Here is a 14,644-nt window from a genome sequence, read left to right on the forward strand (position 1 = left end):
TCTCTCTCTCTCTCTCTCTCTCTCTCTCTTTCAAAATAAATAAACATTTAAAAAATATGAAGAAGAAGTTAAGATATGGTGACAAGGTCAGTGTGTGTATATAGGGAAGTCATAGGTTGGAAAAACAAATTGGAGCAGATTGGAACAGATTTTGTTGACATCTTTGTGCTCACTCCAACACAGAACACCTGAGCATTCTAGATTGCCTGCTCATCACAAATTCCTGTGTCTCTTCCAGAATCAAGACACTTTCAAAATGGAAGTTTTCAGTGCCAAGGAATCTCTCCTTCCTCACTGAACTAAGGTTTCCTGATGTCCTTCAAGGTATTTTACATCATATCTTTCCATTTTTAGTCCAGGTGTTGTTTTTGTGTTTGTGTGAGTTTGTTTTTTGCCACCCTGGGTTACAGAAAGGCAGCCCAAGATTTGTACCTCCCCATTTGGGGCTTCGATTTATTTTAGTTTCAGTATCCACATGAATTGGACTCATGATTCCAGTAAATTAAAGGTGAGAAAAGGGTGAAAAGCTCATTAGTCAATTACCCTTAAGGGAAATTTCAGAGTTTAGCTCAGTCTAGTCATAAACTCTAGACAATTGTCTTTAGGGTTTATGTCTAGACAATCAAACTAGATATAAACCTTAAATAATCACTTATTGACACTATCAACACTAACACAGATCTCTCCTCCAAACCCATAGGCTTTATAGGAGCTTGTGCTGAAAGACCTTATCAAAGTTCCTCCTTCATTGCCAAGACCCCCATGATTTGATCCCTCCTACCTATCCACTTTTAGGTCTTGCTACTTAAAACAACAACAACAAATACCTTGCAGTTATGTGACTTCATGCACCACCTTCAAGGCCCAGCTCAAGCTCTACATCCTTTAGGAAACATCCCCATGGGCCTCACTGACCTCTCTTCCCGAAATGGTGGCTTGTACACCATCAACTTTTATCTTCTATTTTAAATTGTCCATATCAAAGAAACATAGCAACTTTCTGCCACCCCCTCCCCACACCAACATATACACACACTTTCCCCAGTTTTTTAGACCTAACCTATGGGAGCATGGTTGTATTAAAAGAGGATGTAAATTAAAGCATGGTTGCTCTCCAACTTTCTCCCATAACTGACCCATGAGTGAAGTTTATTTCAAGTCTCGATGTAGGAAAATCTTAGCACTGTCAAAAGGAATTAGAATATCACCTTAAAATCCTTTGGTTAACTCTCTCCATTTTTACAAATGAGGAAATCAAGACCCTGAGAGAGAAAATGACTTACCTAATATACTAACAGGTATTTGTCCTTACTATTTCACACTTAACAGTCACTTCATCTCCCCTCCACCCCTTCTACTCCACCATTTACCACCTAAGTTCTTGAGGACAAAGGTCATCATGTCTTGTGCATTTTCTGCTTTCACAACAGCACCTACTGGTCTTGTCTTGTTCCCAAAACAGGATCAAGAATGGGGTTGGGCACACGGTGTGTGCTAAGAAAGGAATGGATTGAATTGAGCCCCCACAGTACCTGGACTTTTTGGAGGCACTGAATTTGACCTCTGAGTAAATACCTGCCTTGGATTAACCCATTTGGCAGTGAACAGCAATGGGCCTAAAGAAACAAACCAAGTATGTACTTTTGTTTGTCCAACTAACTTATAAATATCATTTTATACAAACATTTGTTGTAGTCCATATCACTTTGAACAGTACTAGTCACAGAGTAAACTCATTAAAAAATGTTTTAGATGCACCTGGATGGCTCAGGCAGTTAAGCTTCCAACTTTTGATTTAGGCTCAGGTCATGATCTCATGGTTCGTGAGATCAGCCCTCCGTCAGGCTCTGCACTGAGAGCGCAGAGTCTGCTTGGGGTTTTCTGTCTCCATCTCTCTCTCCCACTCCCCTGCTTTCTCTCTCTCTCTCTCTCTCTCTCTCTCTCTCTCTGTCTCTCAAAATAAATAAAGGAGCATTAAAAAAGATTTTAATTGACTGGCTGTCCTCAGATCAAAAGCCAGATGTTAGTCTGTGTTTCATGCAGCAATTAGAAAAGAGTTGTCAAAAGTAAAGCACCAGACTGTCCTTGGTGGACAGTGCTGGGCTGAAGGAGGATTTCCCTCACAGCTTTATGCCTTAAATTGGCCTTAAAGAAGAGTATCTGGGATCCTGTGCTGCCTTTGAGATAATAGGGAATCATTTTTAAAAGTGCTACAATAAAGATTACAGTATATTATTATTAGATGACTTAAGGTAATAGGGCACATAAAAAGGGTACCACCTTTAAGATGTCAAGTGGAGATGAATTTATTTAGGCTTATCCACAATGTGTCACCTGCTCCCCTTGAGACTATTTTTAAGACCTCTGTACCGAGTTAAGGATAAAGTTCATAGCCAGCAACAGGTGGACGTGAGCCATGTTGGGACAGGGCTTGATCCTGGATTTGGGATGATTTGTACCATCCTACCGGAGTTGACCTGCCAACTACATAGCTTGGCTATTTCTATTTTTCTTAGTTTGGTCCTTACACTGCCACCCTCATATTTAGAGGAGAGAGGTCTACTTCCAGTAGTCCCAGCCTCCTACTTAATGTAAGCTAGTTTATATTCAAAAAGAACACTCTTCAAGGAGGAAACAGGCCATTTATTTTAAGCATTAACCCAATCTTACTGATGAGCATCTCTCCCTGTGTTCAGACAGTAAATGGGTTTAGTAGAATTAGTCATGGAATCTAAAACACTTTATTACTAAATATTGCAACCTCTGCCTTCCTCTCTCTTCTCTCCAAAAGGAACTGGTATTTGGGTAGGGGATCAGAAAGAACTGAGTGTGAGAATATTTGCCACTCATGATTTTTACCACCTTAGTTCTAGATAAAGAAACTTGGATGTCTTAGGTACAAGAGGGAGCCAGTAATCCAAGTAAAGTCATTAGGAATTGCAAATTTAGTTGTGAAGTTCCACTAATAATGTCCCATTAGTTAATTTTGGCAAAGGTAGAGCCATTTTCCTGTGGAGAAGAGTAGGCAGGTAGACATTCAAAACAGTAGGTCATCTTTAGGGGTATTATATTATAAAAGTCCAGGTGCCCAAAAGAATGTCCTTAAGCAATCTACAAGAGCACTCGCTTAAGCTGAAGAATTCAGCACTCCCTATTTTTGAAGAATTCAACTTATCCTGTATCATCATATCTTCAAGAGGTCCTACTTGCTGAACTCGTTGAACTTAAGTTTTGTTTTTTCCCCTCAGCATGCAGGCTGGATAATAACAAATCCTATTTTTTACTATATGTGCATATTCAATTAATGACCACCCAAATTGCACTCTTCTAAGTCAGGGTCCCAAACTTTGTTGAGGGAGATTATAAATATGCCAAAGACCAGGTCTCTGAGTAAGAAAATACAATCAGACATTCTGCTTCTTTTTCAGGTTTCCTGATGACATATTAACATGTCCAGCTCCAGAAACCAGCTCAGTTAAACTTGAGCAAGGAATAGAGGTTGATGATGATGAGGTAAGAAAGGGCCTTAGTAAATGTTTATGTGTAGTCTTTCTTTGGAGTTCTTCTCAGTACTTTAGAAGTTGGGTTCACAAACTTCCTGCTGAAAAGCAAGAAGGGGTCAATATTTGTATAGAGAGCAAGGTTAATTTATCCTAATTTTATGAAAGAGACACAAGACATAGAAGAGAGACAGGGATATGTTAGCGACAAATCAGGACTAGAAGCCAGGGACCATAAAACTATCTTAGAAACCCTACCTAGCTAGGCTTTATGGCCACCTCTTGCAGCAAAACTCCACTGGGTAGTTTGGTTGCTTCCCCAGGTTTTTCATATTCAAGTAAATTTTCCAGACCAACTTTTATTTTACCAGCCACGATAGTGTAATTCAACATAAAACTAAAAACATATTCCACTTTGGACACTCCTGTGGGTTTAGTCAACTGCTGTAGACTCATTCGGAACTGAGGTGCAATATCTCAGAAAAATTCAAGAGTAAAAACATTTTCCTTAAGAATTTTCTTTCCTAAAATTAATTTTTAAAAAACCTATGAAGGTCTTCACATCTTTCTCTCAAAATTTCCTGAGATTTCTCTGATTCTAAATATATGTATCATATCTGTGATGTGGACTGTTCCTAATATATCCTTGTTTTGAACAAAGGGATTTCAGTTATCCAAAAATTAAATCACTGCATCTTTGGATTTATTTCTTCCCATTGTTCCTAATGGAATGTATGGCATGGTTCTGATAGTCCTCCTCTTACTCCACAACCCCCTCCCAACCCCTGGGCATTGCCAGCTTCTGGCATTTTCCTCTAGGAGCATAACACCTTCCCCACTGCACAGTTCTGTCCCATCCTTACACCCTCCCTCTTTTCCCATTCATGATCACACTTTCTTCACTTCTCAGTGCACATTCTGTTTCCTCTGAGCCTCATCTTACTATATCACCTCCTTGGGGGCATGGCAATCCTTGGAAATGTTGATCCAAATACAGGATTGTGACTCCTCTTTTTCTGATTTCTGATTATGCCAAGCCCAAAGGAGGTAACTCAGCTTTTATTGCCTTTTGTCCTCATCCTTTTGACTCATCTTCAGATAAGTTAGGGCTGAGCTAGGGGCTAGGCAGCAAGACTGGGGTCAGTAAAGGCAACGCAGGAGGCCCGGCAAATGTACAACCATACATGACATTTGGCTAGTCTGCCAATCACCAGCACGTCCACCAGACATGACACTCCAACAGCCTGCCAATCACCAGCACATCCACCAGCAGAAAAATGCGAAGTGGTGGTCAGAAGTATTACCAACATTCAATTATTGTTTTTCAGCATTTCTGGAAGAATCATGTACTGTAGAATATTAAAAAAAAAAAAAAAGGCAAAATGTACCGTTGTTTCTCTCTTCCTCTGTGTGCCTGCTTCCAGCTCACAGGCAGTGATCCCCAGGGCTCCCTTTCACGACAACCCTTCAGTTATTGCCCTTTTATAACTTGCTTTTCTCCCTGAGAGGGTGTTGTCCATGCTGAGTTTCACTCCTGTAGAAATGGAAAAGGCAGAAGGAAGAGGTGCGATCCCTTGGAGTGGTTTGTCCCCATCTGAACTTTGATGCTGCCCTTTACCTACTTCCCTCCTCACAGCTTTATTTGACATTCATAAGGCAGGTCCACATTTTCCACGTAGAAACTTCCCTGTCAGGATGCCTCAGAACCTAGCTCTCCTTACTTGGGCCTTGTGTCCCAGAATCCCAGTGTACAAAACTTGGAGTACTTTGTTTTTCTCACGTAATTTAAATTAGAGATCAGTTTTTAGTCAGCCTAAGGTTAGGTTTAGATATTGTTTAGGATGGGTGCAACTTGAAACCTCTGATTTCAATTATTGTCTCTAGATTTTTGATATAGTCGGGCATTCAAAATTTGACCTGAAGAACCTTCGGCAATACACAGTCCATCCAAATTTGGTAGGTGGAAAAAGCCTTCATCCCCAACAAGATTCCTGAGGTTTCAGCAGCAGGGCCACTGCTGCAGTATCCCAAATGCCTCCTGGTGCCCCCAGCTTCTGTGACCGCGCAGACTCCTAGGACAGAAAAACAGGGCTGTTGTAGGACACCAGGACAGTGGCAGTGCTGGCTGTGGTGATAGTGAGGGATGAGGGAGGTAATGGGAAGAAGGTGTTGGCTACAGTTGATTTATTTTTAAGTTGAGAAGACCTCTTTCTAATGGGAGGTATTCTATTCTATTCTTCTCTCTCTCTCTCTCTCTCTCTCTCTCTCTCTCTCTCTCTCTCTCTCTCGCTCGCCAATCCTCTGCCTCCCTCCTGGGGATAGAAAAGCAAATTTAGTGGGACTGCCCCTTCCCCCACCATATCTTAAATGACACAGTCTTTTCTGACTGCTTTTCCTCTAGAAGGTCATGCTTATTATACATGTTAATGTGGTTGTGCCTGTGGAGAACCTTTGGTGGGTGGGAAGATGTAGAGAAGGGCTGTATTGGCCCCCCGGGGCAAGAAAGGCTTTCTGGTCTCCGGCAATCTCTCCCTTTGCATCAAACAGACTTGTAGAGAAAGCCATTTAGGTTTAACATGGAAGTTTCTGTTTGTCCCCTTGTGTTGGGCACGATGTTACACTTTTTCAGAAAAACTAAGTCATCTTGCTTCTTTTATGTGGGAACCTTTACATCTCACTTCCTCATCCCTTAGTCTATTTGTGAGGAATGCTCTGGTGGCAGAGAGGGACAGAGAGCTTCAGACATTTTCTGTAAAACACATTTCAGAGCAGATTTGTCCAGCCCCTGTGCAGCCTCTGTCCCTCCCCCACAGAGGCAGAAGATTAGCCAATTGATTTGTTAATCTTCTCTTGATCTAATCCCTTTGTCTCTCTGGAAACCTTTGTGTTGCTCAGGCCCAGTACTATGAGCCACTGAAGCCTACTGCCCTGCAGAAATTCCTGGCTCGAGACAGGAAAATGAAAAGCTTCATGTTAAAAGTAACAGAGTATGATCAGGATAAGACCTCACTGATTATGACCAACAACCCACTTCCCCACCCATTCGACCAACAAGGAAAGAACATCACACCAAAATACTTTCCCAAGGAATTGCTGCTCAAGGTAATGACACCTGGGGAAGCTTCCTGGCACCCTGAGGAAGGACCCTGAGGAATTAGGAGCTAGCTTGAAGAAGGGAATGAAATTAACATGGAAGATGGTATCAGGAGCCATTTTCTTCCTTCTTATTCCTTTCCATATATTACACACAAAGAATCTGGAGAGCCTGGGAGAGGCTCAGAACCAGAATCTCACAAGCTTGTGTCATGAAACTTCATTGCATGGAGAAAAGAGGGTCCTAATTAGAAATTGTTCCTCCCCAGCCAAAGGCATTTAGTTTGTAATTACCCAAAGATGAACTAGTCACTGGCTTTCTGGTTGAGTATAAAGTAGCAAAGAATAAATCAGGAATTGAGGAATGAGGAACAGAAATAACTAAATGGGAAATGGGTAAAGGATTTTGCTTTACACCCATGGTTTTTGGGTGTCAGAAGAAGGGGAGAGGAACAACCAGAGGATTTACCATCACAACAGCCAGACATCTGGGACTTGCGTCTACACTACAGAAGTTCATGTTCAATCCAGTAAACAATTGCTGAACATACGCTAAACAAAGAAGTAAAATATAAGGATACTTTCAGGACAGTTTCTATCTTGAAGGAACTTGGAGACTGGTAGGAGAGACTGATCAATAAATGGGAAATATAAAAGTTATTATAATATGCCAGGATATATGGATAATAAAAGGAAATGCAAGATTGAGAACTAACGTAGAATTTAGTATCTTTGTCAGAGGAAAGGGAGGAATCTGGGAGGTTTTACAGGGGAGATGATCCTTGACAAAAGAATAGGAGAATGTCCCCATCAGAGCAAAAGGTAGACACATGAAGACACAAGAAAGTGAGGGGCATTTAGGGAGATATCAGAGAGTAAATGGCAGGACATAAAAGGTATAATCAAATTGGCATTTTAGAAAGACTGATTTTTTGGATGTCAGGAGAAAGATATGTTCGTTGCAGAAGAGATAAAAATCTAAAAGATTAGTTTTGATGTTACTACAATGGCTAAGGGGAGAAATGCTGAAGAATTGAACTAAATTAATAGCAGAGGAAGTGAAGAAAATCAATTTAAAAGATATTTAGGAATTGGGATCTAAAAAAGATTTTGACAGCCTTGAGAACAAGACCTAATACAACAAGAAGAAATTAAATAAAGTGAAAGTGCAAACAAAAGAATCTAATTATAACAGAAATTACCTAAGACAGACCCTTGTAATACAACAATGTGATGAATTTGAGGTTAGTATTTCCTTAGCTGCTGGATGAATGGCAGTAAAGATTCCTCTCCAAATGGTGGATAAAATGCCATATGCAATGATATGTGCTGAACACGGGCTAATGAACTAATTCATTGCCTATGGTCTTTTGAGTCTCAGAATCTACTCTCTTTGAATGTAAACTCAGTGGTTACTTCTCATGGTGATGGGTAACATACACCAAGAGGGGCACAAATGCCAGGCCCAGATTGTCCTGCTCAAGGTAGAGAAGGAAATATAAGACTATCATGTAACTTGAAAGATGAGCTTTCTTCCAACACTTTGTGCAAATCATGTATAGGACCTGATCGTATTCATGAGCAAATTGCGGTACCAGCCAAGTTGTATTAACAGACAGAGTTAAGGCACTGATCGTCTAAGACTGACACCATGGTAGCTCTACAGACTATCTGGAAGAAGTTCAAGAAGAAGAATATGCCCAATATCTAGAATGCTTCTTTCATATTCATACTGCAATCTCCCCACCCCTCCTGCCAGACAAAAGTGACAGTCTTTAAGGAGCCAAAGGTCATATACAAAAGAAGCATTCTTTTGCTATGCCCAGGCATGTATGCTAGAAGAGGGTGGGTTCCATCAGGCAAGTTGAAGAATGGAGATGGCATGTCTATCACAGCGATTGCTATTCTCACAGCCCCTTCGAAGAGAAATGGCCCCACCATAGTCCATGAAGAAAAGGATGATTTGAGAGATATCCTTTTGTACAACTGACTGGGGCCTAAGGTGGGGGTGGGGTGGGGGGAACACCAGAGCCAGTGAAGCAAACTTCATAGGCTGATCAGTAACCTGCGGTGTAGAGTGGTACCCCCAAATGAAAGCAAACAATTCCCAAGCCAGAAACCAAACCAACACCAAAACCAGCCAACCTACCAACAACCCAAATCCCCAGGCCAAACAGAGTCCTGTTTATAGGCATCTGGGTCAGGAAAGGGGAAGATAGAGGAGGTGAGCGTGAAAGCTGATGGAGCAGCTGGAGAAAGGCCAGACCAAATCAAACCAGGAGGAGGAGGGTAGTGTAGGGTCCATGAAAGCAGAGGAGGGGCAGGTTGCAGTTATAGGGAAATTGAAACAAATATGCAGAAGTTACGGGGAGAAGAAAGATACAGAGTAAAGGTAGGGAGTGAACACAGAGAGAGAGGGAAGCAGACAGGAAGAAAGTAGGAGACTGGCTAAGGACAAGGTGCTAGAAACAAGGTACACAAACTCACACTGTTGTAGTCCTTAGCTAGTGCTATTCTAGATTCCAAATATTTTTCCATTCTTGTTTTTCTGCTGTGAGATCTAGCTCTTCAGAGTTTCTTCACTTTTTGTGGCCAGATTGTTAGCTATGTCTTCGTTCCTAGCCACATGTGCTTTTACAGTAAAATCTCTATCTGCTGAGGTAACGTGAATGGAAGTTCCTCAAAACAGAATTTAAAAGACATGGTTCAACAGGAAGTTTTTTTTTTTTTTAAAAGAGGCTTTAAAATTCTGTGAGAAGAAGCTCACTCTGTGTCATTGAATCAGCCTGGCCATCCATTCATTCTTTCATTCATTCAACAAGTATTTATGGAGCACCTACTTTGTGCCAGGCACTGTTATGGGTAGTAGGGATACATCAGTGAGTAAGCCAAGGTCCACTTGAATGAAGTTTAATTCTAGTGAGGTAGACAGACCATAAGCAAGCAAATAATCACACAGATATTGTATAATGTGCTAAGTGCCATGACCAAGGAGAATGAGGGAATGGAGCATGATGTGTGTGAGGGGCGATTTTACATGGTGTAGTTAGGCAAGGCTCTTGGAACAGGTGATGACATTTGAATTAAGGCTTTAAAGGGGCGATGGGATGAGTCCTGCAGGTGCTAGCATATTGTTTTCATTTCAGATTGCGGCATATTAGGGAGAATATAAATGGTCGCTTTCTCAAATGAGTTACAATGACAAAAAACAGGAGAAGAGGGAGCCCAAAGCCATATCACATGAAGAAAAGTTAAAAAATATTGGCAAGGTTGAGCCTAAGAGAGGACAACAAACTTAAGAGGGACGTGACAGATCTCTTCAAGTTCTTTAAGGACCCTGCAGAAGAGACATTGGATTTGTTCTGTTTGAGCTGCAGGATCAAAGTTACAGGGAGATAACCAACAGCTGAGCAAAGATGAAATAGGTAGGGCTTTTAGGTGTAGGAAGATTGACCACTTGGTAGTAAAACTGTGGAGGGGATAAGGGGGCCAGATGAACCGTTAGGCTGGATGACCTTTAAGAGCTTTTCTAAAAGTCTTTGATTCCATGACCTTTAGTAATGGTGAAATTATTACCTCACAAAACATCCCATTCCATGACCTTCTCACGGCAAACAGAGAAGGGAATGTGAATGAGGCAGTCATCTTTGAGAAAGGAAGGTAGAGTCCCATGGACCTATTTCCTAATATAGTACCAAATGCTTGGCTTCCTAAGTGATTCACCAATTGAATCCTCCTCAAAACTGGGTAAATCCCTCTGCCATTCACTTCAAAGGGCCACTGGGCAAGTCCAGTCAATGACTTAAGAAACTGACCAAGCTTTGGACAAGTTCTCTGACAACAAAACAAATAGGTAAACCCGTTCCCACACCACCGCCCCCCACCCCCTGCCCCCATCCCTTATCCGTGGTTTACCTTTCCAGGGTTTCAGTTACCCACAATCAACCTCAGTCCCCACAGAGGCTGATGATCCTGAAGCAGATGCTCTTTTTTCAACAGCAGTCTAATGCTAAGTCACAGTGCGTCTGTCATTCCTTCATATCATTTCATCCTGTGAGCCTTTCATCATCTCACATCATCACAGGGAGAAGGGTCAGTACAGTACGATATTTTTAGAGAGAGAGACCACATTCATATAACTTTTGTTACACAGTACATTATTAATTATTCTATTTCATTGGTTCTCATGAATCCCTTACTGTGCCTAATTTATAAATTAAACATGATTATAAATATGTATGTATAGGAAAAAATATAGTCTGTATCTAGAGCTTAGTACTCTTCATGGTTTTAGGTACCCCTTGGGAGTCTTGGAATGTATTTTCCATGGATAAGGGGGTCTAGTGTTTTAGCACACTCAGGGAACGGCTTCCTTTTCTTTTGGTTTCAGTCCCCACGTCCCCTCTCTGACAGGGTCTGTTGCATCATTTTAGAGGAAGTGAAGCTTAGTCTGGGAACTTAGTTCAGTCCCAAGGGTTCCACTTCCTCCTTCACTTACTCTTCTCTCTGCTGCAGAAAAGTTATCAGCACAAATCCCCTGAGAACTTCTGCCTATCCTTGATGTCTGAGAAAAAAAAGTTAAGATTTGAGCTGAAACCAGCCTTTTCTGTGACCCCGTTGGGTGATCCTACATCCAAGCAAGAACAGTGGTTTAGGTAAACATTTTCTTTCCTCTCTTTTCCTTATTCATGGTACTATCTCTTTTCGTCACAATTTAACAAAAACTTTTGATTGTAGGAAATATATATAACTGTGTACTAATGAGACAGCTTCCCTACATGACCTCCAACCTCATTTAGACCCTGATGAGAGAAAATAATGCAAAACTAAGGTTTTTCGATAAGAAAATTTTTCGAGGGTGACAAGAGGTACTCAAAGACTTCTGTGAGAAACAGAACAAAATGTTCTCTCAGGGCATGTAAAGGGTTGTAGCTTATGAGCAAGGTGCTATGAGAGTTCATTTGAAACGAGTTGGAGGGGCAGCCCACATCGAATTTGGGGAAGAGATAAGAGATTCTGGAGTTCCTTCACAGGTTTACAATGCAAGGTTCTAGAAACTTCCTTCCACTGAGTAATATTGCCACCAATGAACACCCTCTAGTCAGGCTCCTTTCTTCTCCCCCCGAATTGGAGAGAGTAGTGACTGGTTCCATTAGCCCCCTGCCCTAGGATCTACTAAATGAGCTTTCTTTGTGAAGGTTTTCCACTGACAATGATTTCAAGAGTGACAGGAAGTATTTGAAGGTCTATGATTTGCAGAAACAGAAAAAAATGTACCCCCAGCTCAACTTTGCTTCAGTCTGTGGAAGAGATATGAAGAAAGATGGTAAGCTGCTTTCTTTCAAAGCAATGGCTTACAGATCTGAGATGTGGGCAGGAGGGTGAACCTTTTGGGGACAAGAGATAAAGAGGTTCTGAAGACCATTTTTCCTTGTAGCAGGGGAGCTAACAACTGCTAATAGGCCCAGGTGGCACTAGGCTTTGGATCCTTTTTAAACTGTCAAATTTCAGGAAAGTTCTAGTGTGGTGTTTTCCAAACTACATCACCTACCATTCAAATAGTTTTGGCCATACTGATGTGTTATTTGCCCTGTTACTTATATAATGTTTTTCTTTAAAAGGTTTTTTTTCTTTTTAAAAATGTTTGTTTATTTATTTTGAGAGAAAGGGAGCGAGGTCGGGGGGATTGGGTGGGGGACAGAAAGAGGGAGAGACTGAGAATCCCAAGCAGGCTCAGTGCTGTCAGTGTGGAGACTGAGACAGGGCTCGAACCCAGGAACCATGAGATCATGACCTGAGCCGAAATCAAGAGTTGGATACTCAACTAATTGAGCCACCCACTGCCCCTGTTTGTTTTTGTGTGTGTGTTCCCATCCTAATATTATATCATTGACATCACGGGTTTGATATACTAATTACATTTTGTTCTGACATACACTTAGTCAAATTTATAATAATTAAAATTTAAAATGTAAATTGGGTAGATCATTAACGCGTGCTAATGATCTACCCAATTTACATTTCTAAAGAGAACACTTAATATCTCAGTCTGCAGCAAATGTTAAATTTCTGGTGACTTTACAGTTTCCCTCAAGAAAAGTGAGTACATACTTTCCTTAGTATCTGAAGGGCCCATTGTGGTGCTTTCCTTAAAGAAGGGGGCTGTGAAGTTGAAACATTGTCTCTACTTCAAGCAAAAGAGACCTCCAGCAACCCTTCCTTCTACCAATAGCCAATCACTTTCCATGTTTACTGTGCATCCAAATAAAGATTACGCAAAAAACGGTTTTAGATGGGATGGGGGCTGTAACTGGATGAGGCCTGATTAGGAAGGCCGTTCAGGGGGTAGAGGACAGGGCATGAATTAAGGTGATTGCAGTAGAAATAAGGAAGCCAATCGAAGGGATATTTACAAGGCATAATGCATCCAAAAAGTGGGGAGGGATGAAAGCAAGAGGAGCCCACGATGGAAGCTTCCAAGAACAGGCAGACGTTGGAAGATAATCTGGATAAAGTGATGACACTGAAGCCAAAGGTAGAAACATTTTCTGGTTACATTCTCAGGAGAACTGAAAACCACCTACACTTTAGGAAAAAACTAAGAAAAATATGATGAATACAAGCCAACAAAGCTTAATAAGAGTTACCTGAGTGTCAACATGGTTGCAGATAGAATCATTTGAAAGGGGTGGGATGAAATGGGGAGGGCTCTAAACTGGCAGTTTTTAAAAAATATTTTATTTAGTTTTGATACAGAGAGAGACAGACCATGAGATGGGGAGGGGCAGAGAGAGGGAGACACAGAATCGGAAGCAGGCTCCAGGCTCAGAGCTAGCAGTCAGCATAGAACCCACTGCAAGGCTTGAACCCATGAACGTGAGATCACGACCTGAGCTGAAGTCAGAGGTTTAACCAACTGAGCCACCCATGCATCCCTAAATTGGCAGTGTTTTAAACTGAGTTTTGATGAAGGGAAGGAATCCAGAACAATAAAGAAGGTTGGGCATGGTAGTCCGTGATCCAAACTTTACCCTCTTGCTAAGGGTAAAGACCAGCTTTCTGGTCCCTCCAAGTGGATCACTTTCTTGCTCCGCATTGAGTGTCCTTCCAGATCCTCTGGATGTCCACATTCACTAAGGTGCCCTGTGCTTTGTTGCAGTCGCCAAGTCTGGGAGTGACATGCCGACTTCCAAGAAGATTTGGGAACCACTAACCCTTTCATCTCTCCTGGAAAAGAAACCCACCAGAACTGTACCAGGAGAGAACGCCTTCCGCAATGGAAGGGCCCAGCAGTGGATTATAAAAAACGCCACTGTCATCAAGTGAAAACAAATCCCCCAGGCCTCTTGCCTGGGTCTCCAGAGACTAAGGGGCCTACGGAAGTCGCCATCCACGACGTGCCAACCAAATAAAATCGCATTCTGCCCGCTCCAGGCTTGGACTGCCGGGTGGCTGGGTGGGTGGGCCTGGGTTAACCCCGGCTCCGACCTGTCGCAGTCTGGGCCAGGACGCAGCCCCGGGGGGCCTAGCACCTGGCCCCGCCTCCGCCCGGCTGGGGGAGGAGGAGAGGGCGTGGCCGCGTTCCCTGAGGACTAGTGCGGCCGCGACAGCGGGGAAGGGCGGGCCTTCTCCCCGAGTGACGGGACAGCGACCCAACCGGCGCCAGAGCACGGGGCCGGCCTTCCTGCAGCGTCTTCCGCTTGCCGGCTGCGGCGCCTGGGACGGTTGCGGTGGGTCTGGGCGCTGGGAAGTCGTCCAAGATGATTAAAAAATTCGACAAGAAGGACGAGGAGTCTGGTACGCGTTGGGCTTCTGACGCCCACCCTCAGCCGCGGGGGCCCCTTCCTCGCCCGCCGCCACCTGCTCTTGGGGGCCGCGGACCCGAAGGCGTGGGCGCCGGTGTGCCAGGGGGCCGGAGTCGGAGCCCGCCCCTCTCTCCGCCCGGCTCCGCTCGGCTGCAGCCGGGGGCCTGCCCCTAGCCCCTCCCCCGGGCGCCGAAGCCTCCCCTCGGGTCGCGCGTTCCCGCCCCGCGCCCGCGTGCCGCTCGGGCA

General features: G+C 43.1%; 2 protein-coding genes across 5 annotated transcripts in view; both read left to right on the forward strand.

Annotated features, from left to right (window-relative positions):
- The first annotated feature begins 238 nt into the window (after positions 1–238).
- On the forward strand, positions 239–14,022 carry TSGA13 (testis specific 13). Of its 3 annotated transcripts, none has more exons than XM_029923395.1 (8): positions 239–324; positions 1,463–1,633; positions 3,429–3,513; positions 5,385–5,456; positions 6,396–6,602; positions 11,109–11,248; positions 11,792–11,919; positions 13,753–14,022. In XM_029923395.1, the coding sequence occupies exons 2-8, from the start codon at positions 1,611–1,613 to the stop codon at positions 13,917–13,919; spliced, it is 822 nt and encodes a 273-aa protein (XP_029779255.1). In that variant the 5' UTR covers positions 239–324; positions 1,463–1,610; the 3' UTR covers positions 13,920–14,022. The 3 variants fall into 3 exon arrangements, with proteins under 3 accessions (XP_029779255.1, XP_029779272.1, XP_029779262.1); XM_029923402.1 differs by lacking the exon at positions 239–324 and adding an exon at positions 415–508; XM_029923412.1 differs by lacking the exon at positions 5,385–5,456.
- Positions 14,023–14,118: 96 nt separating this feature from the next.
- The window catches only part of COPG2 (coatomer protein complex subunit gamma 2), an 80,775-nt gene continuing 80,249 nt past the window's right edge, over positions 14,119–14,644 (forward strand). For both annotated transcript variants that reach the window (XM_029923361.1, XM_029923370.1), the window contains exon 1: positions 14,119–14,390. In XM_029923361.1, coding sequence (XP_029779221.1) covers positions 14,354–14,390 — 37 coding nt within the window. In that variant the 5' untranslated portion in view covers positions 14,119–14,353. The remainder of the gene's footprint in view (positions 14,391–14,644) is intronic.

The sequence above is a fragment of the Suricata suricatta genome, chromosome 2 (genome assembly GCF_006229205.1).
Source record: "Suricata suricatta isolate VVHF042 chromosome 2, meerkat_22Aug2017_6uvM2_HiC, whole genome shotgun sequence".
NCBI classification, from domain to species: Eukaryota; Metazoa; Chordata; class Mammalia; order Carnivora; family Herpestidae; genus Suricata; species Suricata suricatta.